We start from the raw sequence: 19,201 nt of genomic DNA, 5'->3' as shown, positions 1-19,201 counted from the left end.
AGCACAAACACTGCCAACTTAAGTGCAAGAGTGTAATAAGAAAAGCCAAAGAGGAGTTTGAAGAATGGCTAGCCAAAAACTCCAAAGGTAATAACAAAATGTTTTTAAGTACATCAGAAGCAGAAAGACTGCTAAACAACCAGTGGGGCCCCTTGACGATCAAAATACAAAAGGAGCGCTTAAAGACGATAAAGTCATTGCGGAGAAACTAAATGGATTCTTTGCTTCAGTCTTCACGGCTGAGGATGTTAGGGAGATTCCCAAACCTGAGCTGGCTTTTGTAGGTGACAAATCTGAGGAACTGTCACAGATTGAAGTGTCACTAGAGGAGGTTTTGGAATTAATTGATAAACTCAAAATTAACAAGTCACCGGGACCAGATGGCATTCACCCAAGAGTTCTGAAAGAATTCAAATGTGAAGTTGCGGAACTATTAACTAAGGTTTGTAACCTGTCCTTTAAATCGGCTTCGGTACCCAGTGACTGGAAGTTAGCTAATGTAACGCCAATATTTAAAAAGGGCTCTAGAGGTGATCCCGGCAATTACAGACCGGTAAGTCTAACGTCGGTACCGGGCAAATTAGTTGAAACAATAGTAAAGAATAAAATTGTCAGACACATAGAAAAACATAAACTCTTGAGCAATAGTCAACATGGTTTCTGTAAAGGGAAATCGTGTCTTACTAATCTATTAGAGTTCTTTGAAGGGGTCAACAAACATGTGGACAAGGGGGATCCGGTGGACATAGTGTACTTAGATTTCCAGAAAGCCTTTGACAAGGTCCCTCACCAAAGGCTCTTACGTAAATTAAGCTGTCATGGGATAAAAGGGAAGGTCCTTTCATGGATTTAGAACTGGCTAAAGGACAGGGAACAAAGGGTAGAAATTAATGGTAAATTCTCAGAATGGAGAGGGGTAACTAGTGGTGTTCCCCAAGGGTCAGTCCTCGGACCAATCCTATTCAATTTATTCATAAATGATCTGGAGAAAGGGGTAAACAGTGAGGTGGCAAAGTTTGCAGATGATACTAAACTACTCAAGATAGTTAAGACCAAAGCAGATTGTGAAGAACTTCAAAAAGATCTCACAAAACTAAGTGATTGGGCAACAAAATGGCAAATGAAATTTAATGTGGATAAATGTAAAGTAATGCACATTGGAAAAAATAACCCCAACTATACATACAACATGATGGGGGCTAATTTAGCTACAACGAGTCAGGAAAAAGATCTTGGCGTCATCGTGGATAGTTCTCTGAAGATGTCCACGCAGTGTGCAGAGGCAGTCAAAAAAGCAAACAGGATGTTAGGAATCATTAAAAAGGGGATAGAGAATAAGACTGAGAATATATTATTGCCCTTATATAAATCCATGGTACGCCCACATCTCGAATACTGTGTACAGATGTGGTCTCCTCACCTCAAAAAAGATATTCTAGCACTAGAAAAGGTTCAGAAAAGGGCAACTAAAATGATTAGGGGTTTAGAGAGGGTCCCATACGAGGAAAGATTAAAGAGGCTAGGACTCTTCAGCTTGGAAAAGAGAAGACTAAGGGGGGACATGATAGAGGTATAGAGTGATGTTGAGAAAGTGGATAAGGAAAAGTTATTTACTTATTCCCATAATACAAGAACTAGGGGTCACCAAATGAAATTAATAGGCAGCAGGTTTAAAACAAATAAAAGGAAGTTCTTCTTCACGCAGCGCACAGTCAACTTGTGGAACTCCTTACCTGAGGAGGTTGTGAAGGCTAGGACTATAACAATGTTTAAAAGGGGACTGGATAAATTCATGGTGGCTAAGTCCATAAATGGCTATTAGCCAGGATGGGTAAGAATGGTGTCCCTAGCCTCTGTTCGTCAGAGGATGGAGATGGATGGCAGGAGAGAGATCACTTGATCATTGCCTGTTAGGTTCACTCCCTCTGGGGCACCTGGCATTGGCCACTGTCGGTAGACACATACTGGGCTAGATGGACCTTTGGTCTGACCCGGTACGGCCTTTCTTATGTTCTTATGATACTTAACATGGGGAAATAGATTCAATGTGTGTAATGGCTCAGCCATTCCCAGTCTCTATTCAAGCCTAAATTGGGCTAGAAATTTACTCTTGTTTTTAAATGAAAGCAGAGATTCTCAGGACTCCTGGAGCAGAGGCTTAAAGAACACCAACTATTGCATGAGTTGCAACATTGGGTTAGAAAATGTTTTTCCTTCTGCAAAGTGACACTATCAACTTACATATCACATTGATGTTTTGTTGTTGTTGTTACAAGCAACACCTAAGTATGGAAGGGGGAACTTTGTCCATTGAAAAATATGTTTGCTTTGTACATTTGATGATCATTATTTATTTTGTATTATTGTAGCAGCTAGACACCGCAATCATGAACCAGGACCCCATTGTGATAGGTGTTATACAAACACAGAATAGGACGGTCCCTGCCACAAAGAGCTTGCAATCTAAGTATAAAGCATTATTTGGGGGCCAGATATCCTGTGTGTGTATCTATCTATCTATCTATCTGGGGGACAGTTACACTGGGGTGGGGGTAATTGCTCCCATTATTTGAGGGTCCAGATATCCTGTGTATATATATCTATATGGGGGACAGTTACTGGGGTGAGGTAATTGCCCCCAATACATTGGGGTCACGTACGCTGGGGTCGGGGCGGTTGCTATCCTAGGGGGAGGCGGCGGGGTCATTTCTCCCAGCTCTTTCCTCTCAGACTCAGGTACTAAAGACACAAAATGGCGACTGTATCGGCTGAAACAGAGTGCGAGGCATTTGAGAGGTGATCGGCGGCCACCCAATCAAAAGCAAGCCTTGCAGTTGCTAGGCAGTTTAGAGACCTCGGCTCTTTGGGATTGGCGAAAACTAGCCAAACAACAAATTCAGCAGCCTCCCCGTACGGCTGGGCCCCAGAGGGCTCAAACACCCGCCTAAACAGATCGCTATGTACGTAGGCAGCGCGAAGGCGGCAGGGACTCAGGGGGAGGCTGCGCGTGCGCAGCTAGATGGTCAGATCGAAGACGCTGCATGCGAATTTTACGGCGGCTGAGGGAAAACAATTGGAGTCTGCGCACAGCGTCAGGGGGGGGGGCGTGCGCCTTTTCGGGCCCAGGCGATGTGCGCCTGTGCAGTTGCGTGGGTTGTGGGGCGAATGCGCGTGCGCCATGTCGGATTTCGGCGGCCGTTGGGGAGCCCCGCCTGTATATTGGTGAGCCGAGGGGCCCATAGGCCTCTGCGCCTGCGCTACGGCGTGGGCGGCCTTGAGCCCGCGCGTGCGCAGTGAGCGGCCGTAGCGACGCTTGGAGGCTGCGCGTGCGCCTTGATGGGACTGGCCTCCCGCGCTTGCGTGGTGGTCCGTCCGTACGGTGGGCGCGCTTGCGCTGTGGTGTTGCGAGGCGGCCGTGGGGTTCGGCGCAGGCGCAGTAACGGCGCGGGCGGCCGAGGCGCTGGGTCGGTCGGAGTCTTTCGCTCGCTGCCTTGTCCCCCCCTTGCCATGGACGTGAAGCGTCTGAAGGTGACTGAGCTGCGGGCTGAGCTGGGTCGCCGTGGTCTCGACTCCCGTGGGCTGAAGGTGGAGCTTGCCCAGCGGCTACAGGAGGCCCTGGACGCCGAGATGCTGGCGGCCGGGCCCGAGGAAGGCGGCGCTGTTGGGGCCTGCTCTGGGGTGGAGCCGGGGCCTGCGGGGGGCCCGGTCGGAGCCCATCCGCGTGGGGAAGGCGACGACGACGACGACGAGGACGAAGAGGAGGAGGAGGAAGAAGAAGAAGAGGACGAGGACGAGGAGGCGCTGTTGGCTGACGAGGAGCCTACGCCGGCCTTGGGCGGGGAGGCCCAGCCTCAGCCCGGGCCCCAGGAAGAGGCGGCCCAGGCCCCGGCGCAGTCCCAGCCCCAGCCCGAGGGGAGCGACGGGGGCGGCGTGAATGGAGCTGAGCAGCCGCAGGAGGAGGGGCCCAGCGGGGACGAGGCGGCGGCGGCTGAGGCTGAGACCAAAGAGGGGGGCGAGGAGCCCGGTGAGGCCCGAGACGGGGTGGGGGGAACATCACCGTAGGTGACTCCCGCCGATTCTTTCTCCCCACCACGGGGACCCCCTTAGGTCATGCCCCGTACATCCGGTTACTGTCTCCCACCCACCCGCGGGGAAGCCCATAGGTCCTCGTATCCCCCTTTCCCGGCACATCCGGGTCCTGTCCCATATTTTCCATGGAATTACCTTACCCTGCACATCCGTTCCCTTTATCCTACACATCCAGGCCACTTCCCACATCTCTCATGGGCATCTCTTACCCTCACCGGTTTCTCTTTATCCTGCGTATCTGGGACCGTTCCCTTACCTCGTATGTCTAAACGCCCTACAGGATACCTCACGTTACCCCACGCATCCTGGTCCACTTTCCCCAAGCTATTTACTCCTATTTTCCCAATTCTTTTCCTCCAGCATCACTGAAGCAGGTATTTGGAGGAACAGACCAGAGCATTTGGGAGCTCCTAGTTTCTGACATTGTTAGATAAATGGGTGCCTGTAAACCTGTGGCATAATATTTTAAGTATCCCAAGTTCATTTATACAATTTATGATACATATGCAGAATCAGAGGAAATCCATATAACTTCACAATTTGGAAGGCACAAACTGCCCTGCCTCCTGAAAGGGGATTTCCAGGCTCAGTGATAACATCCCTGTATATAATTCACTATTGCACTTGTTCTGAACATCTCTTTGCCATTGGCTTTTGATTCAGAAATCCTGTGTCTTGTGCATGGGCTATAAACTCCAGAAGGGGGTTACAGAGTATAAAGGTAAAGCCCTATCAGCACCGATGTAATGGCTTGACAGTTCTCTTTATTGGTGTCATTTTGGAATAAAATGCGAATCTGTTTTAAATTTAAAGTAGTTCCAGGTACCAGCACTTGTCACTAAGTCTGTTGCCAGTTTTAGTGATGAGTGTTGGTACCTAAACACACTGTACCATTTTTTTCCATGTCCCCATGAAATCTAAAGAAAAAATAGAGAAAGAGGGAGGGAAACCAACTATCAACAAACCATTGTCAAAGGTCCATCGCAAACAAACAATTTTGCTAAACCTTCTGTTGTTGTTTGCAGGGTAGTGGTGTTGGTCCCAGGATATTGGAGAGACAAGGTGCAAAGTAATATCTTTTATTGGAGAGTTCTTCAGGTCTATATAAGCTCAAAAGCTTGTCTCACCAACAGAAGTTGATCTAATAAAAGATAAGATCTTGCCCACATTGTCTCCCTAATTTTTCTAAACTTATAGTCATCTTTGTTATTTCCCACAATAAAAGATTGGTGGGGGAGGGGCAGTTCAGTGCAAAATTTTATATTTGAGAGACTTTCCAGGTTAATTACTAGCTGTTTTTCTTCGACATCATTAATTGGTATGAATTTGTAAAATAGCAAATGAAAACAATAAGTGATAGAAAGTATTGCTTCACTTTGGCATCAACCCCTCTTTTCTGTTCCCTTACTTTGGTTTCCAAGATGTTTGGAGAAGGAGGAAGCCCATCTGACCATAACAAAACAAACAAAAAAAATTAGTTGGAATTTTTTTTTCCTGGGTTCTAGTTTGCTTAGATTTATATTACTATTACAAGTATAGTTTCATTTTCTCTATAAAATATATGCATGTGGCTACAGAGACCTTGATCTTTCAAACACATTTAATTTTACTACCAGGACCATCCTGTCCCATCCCGTTTCCTTCCTGCCCCCTCTTGAATTAGGGGGATTCAAAGATAAGCATGTGCATAAATATTTGCAGGGGGGAAAACCTTAAAGCCCCAAAGTAGAAAAAATATAAAAATGCAAAATTAAAAAATGTAGAATACATTTAAAAACAAATCTTCTCATGGATTCTCCTGGCAAGACCAGACTGAAGAGGGTTGTTTCTCTGGAGGGAGCTTTACCTGCACTCTTCAGGGCATATCCATGTTCTCAGCTATTTGTAGGGGAAACATGGGATATTAATACTGATACTTAGTGCTTATACGGCTCTCTTCATCTTCAGACAATTACAGATGTTACTAATTAACTAATGAACATTGAACCCAGGTTTTGGTATGCAAGTTAGGGAGAAACTGAATTCAAAATGTTTTGCTTCTAGGAACACTTTAGTTCTTCAGTGCACATCTGTGTTACTGATTCAACTTCAAGGCTAGTCAGTTTTAAAACGTTAAAAATAGTTTCTGGTGCTAATCATACCCCTGAGTACATCTGTACATTTTTGTTTTTATAAAATCCTATTTTGTTTCTAAAATGTAGTATTCTCCCAAGCTGCTGTGTGAAAGATGCACAAGAACAAAATGGGAAATAGTAAAACTGGCTCTAATCAAATTACTGTAAAATGCACAAATTAAACAACCTGAAATGCAGAATCTTCTAATTTTAGTGATCTTGGTTGTCACTTTACAATAGGCGAAAGTCAGGCAGAAGTGTAATTGTTAAGCCGATGGTGTCCCATTAACAGTGTTTGGGTTTTTTAAGTTTAATGAAATGACTAGATTTTTTTTATCGAATGTCCATGAGACACAAGCACTTTATAAGTGTCCTCTTATTGCCAGGAGGACATGTCAGGCAGGTGGGACCTACAGGGATTTGGTGTTGCATTCTTAAGGTTTTGTGTCACTTTCAGTAAGGTTTGCTGACTTTTTCTTCCATCCCTTACAGCGGATGAAGAGGATGAAGATAAATCAAAGCCAACAGGCTCAGATGGAGAGCGGCGAGGGGTTAAGAGACAACGTGAAGAAAAGGAAGAACATGGCCGTGCTTATTATGAATTCCGAGAGGAGGCTTACAATAGCCGGTGAGGAGAAGGGAATCTTTGGTCCTGGTTTTACTGGCAATCCAGGTCACTTCCCAGGCAATGAATGAAACTAGATTTGATCAGCTAGTTCTGGGGTTACACAGACATCACATGTGGATGCAGGGAAAAGGATAAAATTTGGTTTGGGCAGAATGTGTGATCTTGATTTATATTCTGTTATTTTCCCTATTCTAAAGTGTTCTTATTCCTGGATGTTCTCTGATATCTGATTGCTTGTTTCTTCTCTCACTCCTGCCTAGGTCTAAGTCTCCACCACCACCAGAAGAGGAACCGAGAGAGGAAGATGATGAAACTGTTGTGATCCTGGACACATGTATGTATGGGCCATGTGGTAGTTATTTGATGTATAGTAAATTTAAAGTTCAGAGATTTAATTATTGGGTATATAATTTGAGAAATCAAGCATCATAGCTAATGGGGTGTGTGTCAGAATAACAGGCCACTCTACTCCTTCAGCCACCATAGGATTTACAGGAGATTGTGTAGGTGGAACTCTGTGCAGCTGGAACATTTCTAATTCTTTTTTATCTTTTGGGTGATATATGGGGGTACTTGGGTAAGTGCAGCATTAATGCAGTAGCACTAGAGCAGTGGTTTTCAGTCTGCGGACTCTTGGGGGTGTGAAGACTATGTCTAAGATTTCCAAAGGTGTCCACACTGCCATTCAACATTTTTTAGGAGTCCACAAATGAAAAAAAGGTTGAAAACCACTACACTAGAGCAACCTTTGGGCCTGCCTAGCGTTGGAACAGTGGAAAGGTAGAAAACTGACTTCTAACATGTCAGTTTCTATCTGGATATGAGCCAGACTATTACTGGTGCTTGTGGGGTCTAATGGTTTTTGAGTAAATCTGAAAAAGGAACTTAAAGTAAACTGATCTCTTCTTTCTGACAGATACATCTGATCTCCACTTCAAAGCAAGCAAGGACCGCTATGGAGGACAACCTCTCTTCTCAGAGAAGTTCCCCTCCCTTTGGTCTGGGGCAAGGAGCACCCATGGAGTGACAAAGGGGAAAGTCTGCTTTGAGGCAAAGGTGGGGCACTTGCTAGATGGATGTGCTGAGTCTGTATGTTGCGAAGTGGCATGTGTGTTCTATTGGTTAACTGGCAATTTCAACACTGAATGAGATGTTGAGTCTGAGCTAGTCTAATTTAATCAGGAATGTAGTGTATTTAATTTAACGGATTGAAATTTAGAGCAGCTCATGAAAGACTCACTCCTGGTTTATTTTGGGGATGTGTGTGTGTGAAATAAGGTCTGGATAAGGTGCTGTGGTGATGAGAAAATCCTGCCCAGAGTGCTGAGAGAGGCAATCTGTCAGAATTCACTCTTTGGCCTTGGCTCTGTTTAAAAATGCAAATGTAGACCTACTTTTTGTGGCAGTTAGAGCCAAATTTCTGATTAAAATTATTTAATTGTACCCTTTTGCTGGTTTGAATATAGAGAAGGCCTACAAATTCTTAGGGTTTTTTTTTTTTCCTTCTTGTGTTTTACCTTTGAAATATCAGGATTATCAAGTCTGGGCTCCCCTAGTTTGTTGGAGGGCATCCAGAGGGAAGAGGGGGGCAGGACGGGGAGGGGTTTGGTTGTTTTTGTGAGCCTTCTGTTCTTAATTGGAGGGTTTAATCTTTAGTAAAGATTTCCATTCTTCCAAGTGTTAATTATTCATCTCACTCATACAGGTATTCTCAAAGCAGAATTGTAATCAATCTAGATAAAACTCCCTTTACCTCAGGAGTAGGCAACCTATGGCACGTGTGCCGAAGGCGGCACGCAAGCTGATTTTCAGCGGCACTCACTTCCCGGGTCGCGGCCACCAGTCCGGGGGGCTCTGCATTTTAATTTAATTTTAAATTAAGCTTCTTAAACATTTTTAAATCTTATTTAATTTACATACAACAATAGTTTAGTTATATATTATAGACGTAGAGAAAGAGACCTTCTAAAAACATTAAAATGTATTACTGGCACGCAAAGCCTTAAATTAGAGTGAATAAATGAAGACTCGGCACACCACTTCTGAAAGGTTGCCGACCCCTGCTTTACCTCTTTATTGCTCAGCTGTCAGTCTTTTATGATACTAACTCCACTAGCTCTTCATTCACAGCAGCCTCTGTCTAACCTAGTCATAGATATCTAATGTATAAAAGCTTTTCTTAAACACCTTTCAGGCTGCTTTCATCTTGCCTGAGGAAAATGAAAAGAACACAACACTTATATTTAAATGCTGAGTTTTTGTGGGTGTATGTCACAACATAGCTCTCTTTGTGGTGGAATTTCCCATATAAAGCAACTGTTTTATTTTGGGGAAAAAAATTCCCCACTGTTTCACTGATAGCTGCTCTGTCTTGGGTATTGGTGTGCCCATACACTGACAGGAATCAGTTTTGCATAGAATACATTATTCCTTAGGTTTACCCTTATCACTTCAGTCTTCCATTTGAGAGAATTTCTAGTTGGTGGATCTCCTCTCTGATGGTAGTAATCATGAGGATGCTGGTTGAGGCTCAGAATTTGGCAGTCTTGTTACATGGGTTTCAGAACATAAATCTATCCATCCCAATTCTGAGAGAGGCTGCCAAAATCTGTCACTCAAAATTGCAACACAAGTTTCTATGTGGTGCAGGTTCCCAGTGCTGTCTTCCACTCCTGCTACTGTCTCTGATCTTGTGAGATAATGGGTGGATGGAGACTGTAGAGCCTTGTAAAGGGAAGCAAGTGAGTATAGTCCTACCAGTGCAGTCTCTCATCCAAGCAATAGCCCTGCCATGCAAGGAGTGGCTGGGGGAGCATACCTTGGTCAGGTCTCTCACAAGGCTCTGCACCAAAGGAATAGACTGTAGAAATATTGTTTGTTCTAAGCCTTGGGGAATCAACTTCTAAATGGCTGAGGTGATTTGGTGCTGCTGCTATGTAGTGACTGTTAGGGTATCTGACATGAATGCCTGTCTGCTGGAAGCAGATGAGCTCTGTATTTGAATAGGCTACAGAGAAAGTAGGGGAAACACCCCATTACCTGTGGCTTTGGTACAGAGACCTGTGACCTGCGCATGCTTCCAGTTTATGTAAATCCAGGTGTGATTAGCACCTGGAGAAGGATTATAGTCTCGCAGAGGCCTGACTCTAGCTTTGCACACAACATGCTAAATGACTCCTCTTTTATTTGTTTAGGTGACACAGAATCTCCCAGTGAAGGAAGGCAGTACGGAGGTCCCGCTTCTTCGAGTTGGATGGTCTGTGGATTTCTCTCGTTCCCAGCTAGGTAACTGAGCTCATTTTTCTGTTATGTTAGCTATGAGCTGGGGCAGGTTACAGAGCTGTTGAGCTGCTGCTGCAGCCTGGGCTGGGATTTTCTAAGTGCTGCAGTGGGCAGTTTGGCTCAGCAGTGACACAGTTTGGGAAAACACGTGTGTAATAGCTGCTGCTCTTTTCCAGGTGAGGATGAGTTTTCTTATGGCTATGATGGACGAGGGTTGAAGGCTGAAAATGGGCAGTTTGAAGAGTTTGGTCAGCCCTTTGGGGAGAATGATGTGATTAGTTGCTTTGCGGTAAGTGCTATAGATCAGTTGTTCTCAACCAGGGGTCTGGGGCCCCCTGGGGGGGCCGTGAGCAGGTTTTGGGGGGCCGCCAAGTAAGACCAGCATTAGACTTGCTGGGGCCCAGGGCAGAAAGCTGACATCCCAGCACTTGGGACTGAAGTCCAGCCCCTGAGCCCTGCCCCCCAGGGCTGAAGCCAAAGCCTAAGCAATATAGCTTTTTGGGAGCCCCTGTGGCATGGGGCCTCAGGCAGTTGCCCTGCTTGCTAGTCCCTAACACCAGCCCTGGCTTTTATATACAGAAAACCATTTATTGTGGCACAGTATTGTGGGCCGTGGAGTTTTTATAGCATGTTTGGGGGGGGCTCCAAAGAAAAAGGTTGAGAACCCCTGCTGTAGCTATGGCCTGTGGTTGCCATCTCAGAGGGGCAGGGGGTGACTTCTGTCCTTGCATCCAAAATATATGTGAAATGGCTTTCCTCCTGTTCATGCAGGAGCCTGCTGGGAGATGGATTTGGAGGAAAGACAATGAAGGGAGAAATAGTGGCCACCCCTCAAAACTTGCTGGTCACAGCATTCTTGTATTCTTTGTTGTCACAGAACTTTGAGAGTGAAGAGGTGGAGCTGTCCTTCTCCAAGAATGGGGAGGAACTGGGAGTGGCCTTCCGGATCAGTAAAGAATCTCTTGCTGACAGAGCCCTCCTGCCACACGTGCTGTGCAAAAACTGTGTGGTTGAATTGAACTTCGGTCAGAAGGAGGAGCCCTTCTTCCCAATTCCTGAGGAATATGTGTTCATCCACGCCATCCCGGTTGAGGACCGAGTGCGCACGCCTCTTCCGCCCAAAACCACAGAGGAGTGTGAGGTAATGGGGTTTGTTCCAGACAGGCCTAGTTATTGCTTGTAAGGAGTCAGCGTGGCTGTGTTGCATGGCATATTGGTCTTGTTTTTTTTAAAGGAAAACTTGATGTACATATGGAAAGAGCCATTCCCTGCAAGGCATGGTGTTGACTGTTACTGTTTCTACTCAGATATTTAATCATTTCAGCTCTTTCTCCTCTGCTTCCTGCAGGTACTGCTGATGGTTGGGCTGCCAGGGTCTGGGAAGACCCAGTGGGCACAGAAGTACACCCAGGAAAATCAAGAGAAACGGTACAACATCTTGGGAACAGAGACTGTTCTCTACCAAATGAGGGTAAGCCCTTCCCTTGGGTAGAGTGGTATCACTTAGAGCCTTTGCTGGGCTGGCTGGACAATCCTAGAAAGCATAGTGGCTTTATATCCCATTGCCAGTGTTCTGTTATAATTGTGGCATTGCAGAAAATTGCTTAGTGGAGTAGTATGGGGAGGGGACTCCTCTGATAACAGCAGAAAGGGGTGGGTTTTCCCCTCTTTTAAGATCAATCTGTACATGACTCTAGGCTGAAGAAGGCTTCAGCTCCAGAGGGCAGAACTAGTGGCCAAGCTGTGGGAATTGCATTCTGGATTATCTCCGCTCCAATAGCGTGTGTCTGACACCTTTATACTGGCACCTGTGCTAGAGATGAATAACCACAGGGCTGGTAGAACACTGTGTGTATCTGAAGAATCTCTTATTGATGTCCCTTTTCCTCTTGCCAGACAAAGGGCCTTGAGGATGAAGAGATGGATCCCAAGAGCCGAGACCTGTTAGTTCAGCAAGCTGCCCAGTGCCTTAGCAAGCTGGTCCAGATTGCTCCCAGGGCAAAGAGAAACTACATTCTTGATCAGGTATTATTACTAAATCCCAGTGACTTCCTGACCTGAGCAACTTTAACTTCAGGGCACGCTGAGCATGCTCCTCAGCTCATGTCCCATTCTGATTGGAGGGGATCCAGACTGGGCTGTTAGTGGCAGATGAATTTCTGAAACCCGTTTCTTTTCCCCCCTCAGTGTAATGTGTATAACTCCGGCCAGCGACGGAAGCTGCTTGCCTTCAAGGGTTTCTCTCGCAAGGTGGTTGTGATTGTCCCCAATGAAGAAGACTGGAAGAAGAGGCTGGAGCTGAGGAAGGAGGTTGAGGGGGAGGATGTGCCTGAATCGGTGATGCTGGAAATGAAAGGTAGACAGGCTCAACCAAGCCTGTTGCATTGTGCTGCAGCATCTCTAACAATATTTAAATAATTCAGAGAAACTAGATAGTTCCAGACAGTCCTGGGCAGTGGTAGGAGCCCAGGTGCCCCTTTGGGGTGATGGGGTAGGAAGTCTATTAACCTCCTGAATCTCTTCTCTGCTGGGAAATAGGGTCTTGAGCCACTGAAAGCTGCCTTGATCTTGTGAACTCTCTTGCTGTTTCCATTTTAACGCAGCTAACTTCTCACTTCCGGAGAAGAGTGATTACTTAGATGAGGTGATGTATGAAGAGCTGGTGAAGGAGGAGGCCCAGCCACTGGTCACCAAATACAAGGAGGAGGCCAGAAAACTGCTCCCTCCATCTGAGAAACGTGCAAACCGTCGCAATAATCGCAACAAGCGCAACCGTCAAAACCGCAACCGTGGCCAGGGATATGGTGAGGCTCTGTAGGGGCTGGGCAGCACTGCCTCTCTGGTCTCTTTTGTATCTAAAGGCTCCTTTTGCCGTATTCTCTTGATGTCAAGGCAAACTGTAAGGATTCTGCTCCCTAGGTTTTGAAGAAGGGACTTGGGTCACTCAGTGCAGGCCTCAGCAAAGGGACAGAACTTTCTCACCACTCTAGCTTCTAGTTCTTTTCTCAAGCACCTCCCTTGCCCAGTTGCCCTCATGGTTTAACTTCCACTTCCTTATTCAGAGTCTAAATTGTTCTTGTGTTTTGTGCTAACTGATGACTATGAGGGCTGAGATTTTCAAAAGCATTTGCCTTTCAGTGAAACTTGGGTTCCCTCCATGTCCTTAATTCTTACCGTCATGGCAGAAGTAACCATCTTAAATCTGTATTATAGAGTGCTCTGTTCCCATAAGCTTTTGTAACCTTCACTGGTGAGAAAAATTTTCCTTAATTTGCATGTGTCCTTTCTACCCCAAGACTTTGTTACTAGTCTTAAATGTGCATTATTCTGCTGCAGCATCACAATGATGTAAGCTCTTGCTTGTCTCAGCTCTCCAGATACAGCTTCCCCCTGCTGCCTTATTTATCTGAATTGAGTTTCTTCCCATTGCCCCATCTCTCTCACCTTTCCAGAACATCCTGCAGTTTCTTTCTCCCTCTGCTTTCCACTGCCAACAATTCTAACTTGTTCAGTATCCCTGACAAACAAAACCCAGTGTATGTTTTATTTCCTGTAGGTTGTCAATATCTGTATGAATTAGTCCTAGTCATTCTTTAGAGTGCAGCAGAGCATTACTGGACATCTCTCCCTAGTGGGATGTTCTTCCATTAATGTTTATCCTCTGTTCATGGTATGTTGCCTGTCTCATGCTATGCTTTTCCTATCCAAACAGCATTCTTTCACTTTGCTTGGGAGCTACTGAGATTGGGATAAGTGGGGCTGCCACTGGATTTTTCTCTGTCCTGTAACTTTATTGGAGGGTGTAAAATCTGGTGTAGTCAGTTATACAGGAATCTTTGCTAGTTTCTCCTGACAGAATTTTTGTTTCTTCTTAATCTGTGGTTTCATTTCTCTCCTTCTGGCTCTAGCTGTTTTAACAGAAAAGTTAAACCTAGTCTAGCCTCCTCCCTATAGAATCCTGGTTTCTTCTGTACTGAATGTTTGCTGCTCTCACTCCCCAAATGGGAAACATGCAACCTGTAGTAAGTTACTGTGCTGACCTGTGATTAGAAAGTCTCTGACACCCTGTTTGTTGCCTTCTGCCATCATGGGATTGCAAGTCATGGGGCAGCTCAAGAACAGCTTGACTCTTGCTGATGTGTACGAGGTACTGCATCTGTAGCTTTGTCTGAGACCTTGCTTGTTTCCCTTCTAGTTGGTGGACAGCGCCGAGGTTATGACAATCGATCTTACGGACAGCAGCAGTACTGGGGGCAGCCTGGAAACAGAGGAGTGAGTGCAATAGTTCTGACTACTTCGTACCAAATACAAGCAGGGGGTATGGCGGCTGTTGTTGATTTTTCCTCTACAGGGAAAGAGGGAGTTTTGGGGGTGATTCTTGCTCCATTTTCTTCCCAAGAGGAGGAGGAGATGATAATATCTAGTTCTCATGTGGTGATTCTTATCCATAGACCTCAGCGTACTTTACAAAGGAGGCCAGAAGCACAGAGGGGAAAGTGACTTGCCTAAAGATTCCGAGCAGGCCAGTTGTAGAGCCAGGAATGGAACCCAGATGTTCTGAGTCTCAGTCCAGTGTTTTAGCCTCTAGGCCACACGTCCTCCCATGAGGAGACTTTAAAAAATGTAATTTCTGTACTGATGGAGTCCTTCCTGGTAGCCTTTGGGATTCTTTGCACCATGCCTCACCTTTAAGACACATCTTATGCTCAGGGTATTGGCAGCTGTCACATGCTGCATCTTGGTGGCTGCCTGAACCTAGGTGTTCTAGTCCTGGCTGCCACTGATTTGCTGTTTTCCCATCTCTAAAACAGGGTCATATACTCACCTCTGTATAAAATGCTTTGAGAGGTTTGGGTAGATGAAACTATAGAACTCCGTTATAGGAGGCTATGGGGTGTTGCCATAGGATGGGGTTCTGCTTCCCACAGGACCATATCTTCCTACAGAGCACATTGTTTGGTGTGCTTAGGTAACCGCCTCTGTTTTCACAGGGTTACCGTAACTTCTATGACCGGTACAGAGGGGACTATGATCGATTCTACGGACGCGAGTATGACTACAACAGATACCGAGATTACTACAGGCAGTACAACCGGGAGGTGAGTGGCCACACACCATGGGGCAGTAATAATTCTAGGAGGGGCTTCTCAGCCTTTAGAGTAGATGTCTTGTGAACACCTCACTCCCATTTCCTGTTGCCATGGTCCACCTATAGAAGTATCTTCCCAGCATCCCTGTAGCAATTATAGCAACTTTCCATGTGGAAGAGTGGTATTAAGAAAGCGTTTGGTTGTTTTTACCTGTCCTATTGAATACAGTTCCTGTTAGTGCTTCTCTTATGTATTGGCAACAAGGCTTGACAGCTCCTTCTTGTTCCAGTCACTTTTAGAGGTCTCTGAGTTTTCATTGCAGTGAAGAGCCTGGTTACCTGTAGGAGCAGTGTGGAAGCAAGCAGGTTAAGCCAGAGTAGCATGCTCACAGTGAGAGCTGCTGTCTTAGGACATTTATGGAGGAGGACAGGGGGCTGGGTAGAAGCTATAACTGTATGGTTATAGGGGGAACATGGCCTTTCCAGCACAGTGCCCCTGGATACAGACTGCTTCTGTTTTCCTTCCAGTGGCAGAACTACTACCAAGACAGAGACCGATACTACAGGAACTACTACGGATACCAAGGATATCGGTGAAATCCCAGCCGTCTTCACCCTTCAGCCAAGAAGCTGAATCTGCGGAGGTGTCTGCCACTTCCCAAAACACAACCAATGGAAACAGGGCTGTTGGGGGGAGAGCGGCGGCGGGGGGAGGGGTGGGAGGAGGAAAAAAACTGTAAATTTTTTTTTTAAAAGTTTGTTGAAAAGAATATTGTCTTATTCTATAAAACATTTCAAACCTAGTTAGATATTTGTAATCAAAATGTTTGCGCAGAGAGTGCAGCACTTAGCGCTGCCTGGCCTGTACCGTGTGATTGGGCAGGAAAACCACGTACCCTTTAACAACTTTCTAGAGCAGCTGGACTGGGAGCCGGGCAGGGAGGTGCAGGGGTTTGCAAGACGCGCTCAGTGATGAGAACTGAACATGTAAGAACCTGGAGGTACAGATGAGTGAGAATAGAGGGGCCAGCATCCCTTGGGGGCAGAGGGGAGGGTTGGGAGGGTAGGCAATATTAATTATTGACTGATCATTCACTTGCAAAACTAATTTCCTTCCAGATTATCATTTGCTGATCTAGCTTTGGGGTGATGTGTGGGCTCTGCCCACAGTGATTCTGGAGTCTAGTGCTCTTCAATGACTGGTGGAGAAGGGATCGTTTCCACCTTGGAAAATCTGGCAGAGTTCCACGTTCCTGCTGTTGTCTCGTCTGGCAGTGCTGTGCTGGCTGGATGTAACGTATCCCTGGCCAAAGGCTGTGCTTTTTAGCCGAGCAGTTTGCTTCACCCCGCTGGCTATTAAATTTCCCTGAAAGCTTGTAAGTGGAATCATGAGCTGTTTTTTGGCAGAAGGAAGCACAGGAATTTGGTATGCCAGTCCCTAAATTCTCGGTCTTCCCTGGCCAAAGCAGACTGTCTTGGGAGGTTCTCTCCCTCCTCCCCCCACCTTCCCCCCCCCCCCAGGCTAGCAGGCTTGGCCAGGTGCTGAATCATCTCTGTATAGTGTCTGTCCTCTTTAGTGGAAGAGAAGGAACATTTCTCAGGGTTTCTGCTGGATCTTTTCTTCATTAGAGCGTAATGTGTGTGTATATAGGCAACCCATGCAGTGTGTAACCTTCACCTGTGAGGAGATAGTGCTGAGAATAGCAACAATTTTATACCGTAAGAAGAGGGCACAGTTGGTAAAGTGCTCCTGTGGTTTTGATAAACTGGTAGAGCGTGTATATAGGAAACTAGGGAAGGCGATTGAGTGCAGTAGTGAACCAGCCTGAAGTGGGTGAGTGTGTGTGTGGGTGTGTGTGTGTCCTGCCCTCCCCATGGCCTGAAAACAATAGGGTTTTGACTTTGATACACTCTTTAGCTGTGAAGTCTAGTCCCACAAGAGGGGAGGGGGATTCCTGAGGACACTGTGTGAAGGAGGATCCCTTCAGTGCTTAGGGCATGCTTCAGTATAAAATTTGGGTTGTCCTCAGTCTTCAGAATTTCTGTAAGATTGGGTGGGAGGAGGGCATAATTTCAGAAATTACTCCTTTCCCAGGCAAATAGTTATGTTTTGGGGGGAGGAAGGGGGCAGCTACTTCTGTAGGGTGTAGGGAGTGCATTCATGGCAGAAGTGGATGTGGCTGGCTTGTATCTTGGGGGGAAGGGGAGGATTTATTTTCCCATTATGAAATTTTAGCATTGATCTTTAATTTTGTTTCATTCTCATCAGTTTGTCTCCTGCCCTGCGATTCTTCCCCCATCCTTCTTTCCCAGTGAGGACAGGATACCCTCTTAGGAAGTGAATTGTAAATACTCTTGGTTCTGGTCCTATAGCCTTGGATTTGGCTAGGGAGCTAATTATGTCCAGTCCCCCTGTTCCTTTCCCTTCCCCACCTGAAGATATCTTCTGCTCTCTGTGATTTGCTGTTTGAAATACAAACATTTTAATTTGTTTTAAAAAATTGAATTTTTTTATTCTCTGCCTACCATTGCAAGCTGCCCTGTCTCCAATGCCCATTGTCACATCCCAGCCCAGACTAAACCCCTCCATCCAGACCAGGACATGGTGAGACATGGCTCTGCCAGCACCAGAGAGCACAGGTAACAGGTCGCTGGGATCTCCCAGCCCTGTGCCACTTCCCAATGCAAGAACTAGTGAGAAGCAGAGTTCTACTGTCTCCAACTGCGGTGCCGCATGTGTGTATCTGAACGTGTGACTGTGTGACGACCGTTTTTATAACAAAGCAACTGGTATTTTAAATGATGCTTCAGGCCACTAGAAAATTCTCTTGGGACAGGGGTAAAGGGGAGAAAGCAGGAGCCTGCAGTAGCTGTGTGCTGGCAAGGGTGTTCGATGCTTTGGTATTTTTAAAAAGTTCCTTCTTGGGGTGTGCTTTCCAATTGGTGGGGCACAGGCAGCCTCCAGTGTGCAGATCCTCCACAGCTTCATTGAGGTTGGGGGACATGGAGTAACTGGCACTGGAGCCAGGAAAGCTTAAATCACTTCAGGAGGCGCTGTCATCGTTAACAGAATAACTTTTGAAGCTATAGTCCTTTTTAAATAAAACCTGTTTTTCTGGGGATGACTAGAACTGCCACATCCTTGTCCGTAAGACCAAGAGATCTTAGTGACTTCAGTAGATGTCTTTTTCTGCACATTTTTGTTAAAAAAAAGAGAAAAAAAAGAAAAATTAAATGGTAAACAAGGAAATGCAGCCTGTTTTAGATCTGTTAGTGTTTCATGATTGTACGTCTTAGTTGCTGTAGATGGAAAGCTTGAGAGAACATGAAGGCTGTAAATGTTTTTACAAACTGTAAAACGTTTTGAAGTGGCCAGTAAAAGGGTTTTACCATTGAACATGTAACTGTGTGGTTGTTTACATCTGTAACTTTCCTTCAGATTCTGGCAAATGTAGGCAATAGCTTCCATTTTTAGAATAAATAACCATTGGCTTGACTTAACATCCTTATGTTGCTGCACTGACTTCGTAGGTGTCTCTATACTTTGGCTCTTCCCCTCTCCAATAAAAAGAAAACTCAAAAGACCAGACTAATTTTGCTCTTTTCATAAGGGTCCTTTATTCAGATCCCCTGCACTTACTCTGCCTGCTCCATGCTGGATAATGGAAGTCTTAGTGCCCATGCAGATCGTGGTGGGCCCTAGCATGGAGCAGCCTGGCACTTGGCAGTGAGGCCCAGTGTCAGCGCACCGTTAATAGGGACCCCAGTGCTTTCCCTACAGCTGTGCAAGGGAAATACCCCTTCTCCCCCAGAGCAGGCCCTATGAGAGTGGCTGCTGCGGTTTGGTCCCCTTACTTTCAAGGAATAGCCCTGGGGACTGTGTGCTGAGGGGTGGGGGGTAATCTGAGCCTAACAAGGCAGGGGGCTTGTGCTCCATGTGGGGAAGGGTCTCCTAGAACCTAAAAGCCCCTTTGCGCCTGTCTGATCAGCCCTATTGGC

At 46.0% G+C, this 19,201-nt stretch overlaps 1 protein-coding gene across 1 annotated transcript; it reads left to right on the top strand.

The window, feature by feature from the left end:
* Positions 1-3,268: 3,268 nt before the first annotated feature.
* Positions 3,269-18,786, top strand: HNRNPUL2 (heterogeneous nuclear ribonucleoprotein U like 2). The gene is made up of 14 exons (XM_045023797.1): positions 3,269-4,024; positions 6,696-6,831; positions 7,092-7,165; positions 7,748-7,887; positions 10,026-10,116; positions 10,290-10,402; positions 10,991-11,254; positions 11,462-11,584; positions 12,010-12,138; positions 12,301-12,469; positions 12,717-12,917; positions 14,309-14,385; positions 15,105-15,212; positions 15,731-18,786. The coding sequence occupies exons 1-14, from the start codon at positions 3,337-3,339 to the stop codon at positions 15,797-15,799; spliced, it is 2,382 nt and encodes a 793-aa protein (XP_044879732.1). The 5' UTR covers positions 3,269-3,336; the 3' UTR covers positions 15,800-18,786.
* Positions 18,787-19,201: the final 415 nt, after the last annotated feature.

The sequence above is a fragment of the Mauremys mutica genome, chromosome 7 (genome assembly GCF_020497125.1).
Source record: "Mauremys mutica isolate MM-2020 ecotype Southern chromosome 7, ASM2049712v1, whole genome shotgun sequence".
In the NCBI taxonomy this organism is placed as follows: domain Eukaryota; kingdom Metazoa; phylum Chordata; order Testudines; family Geoemydidae; genus Mauremys; species Mauremys mutica.
This window is presented reverse-complemented; position numbering and strand designations above follow the sequence as displayed.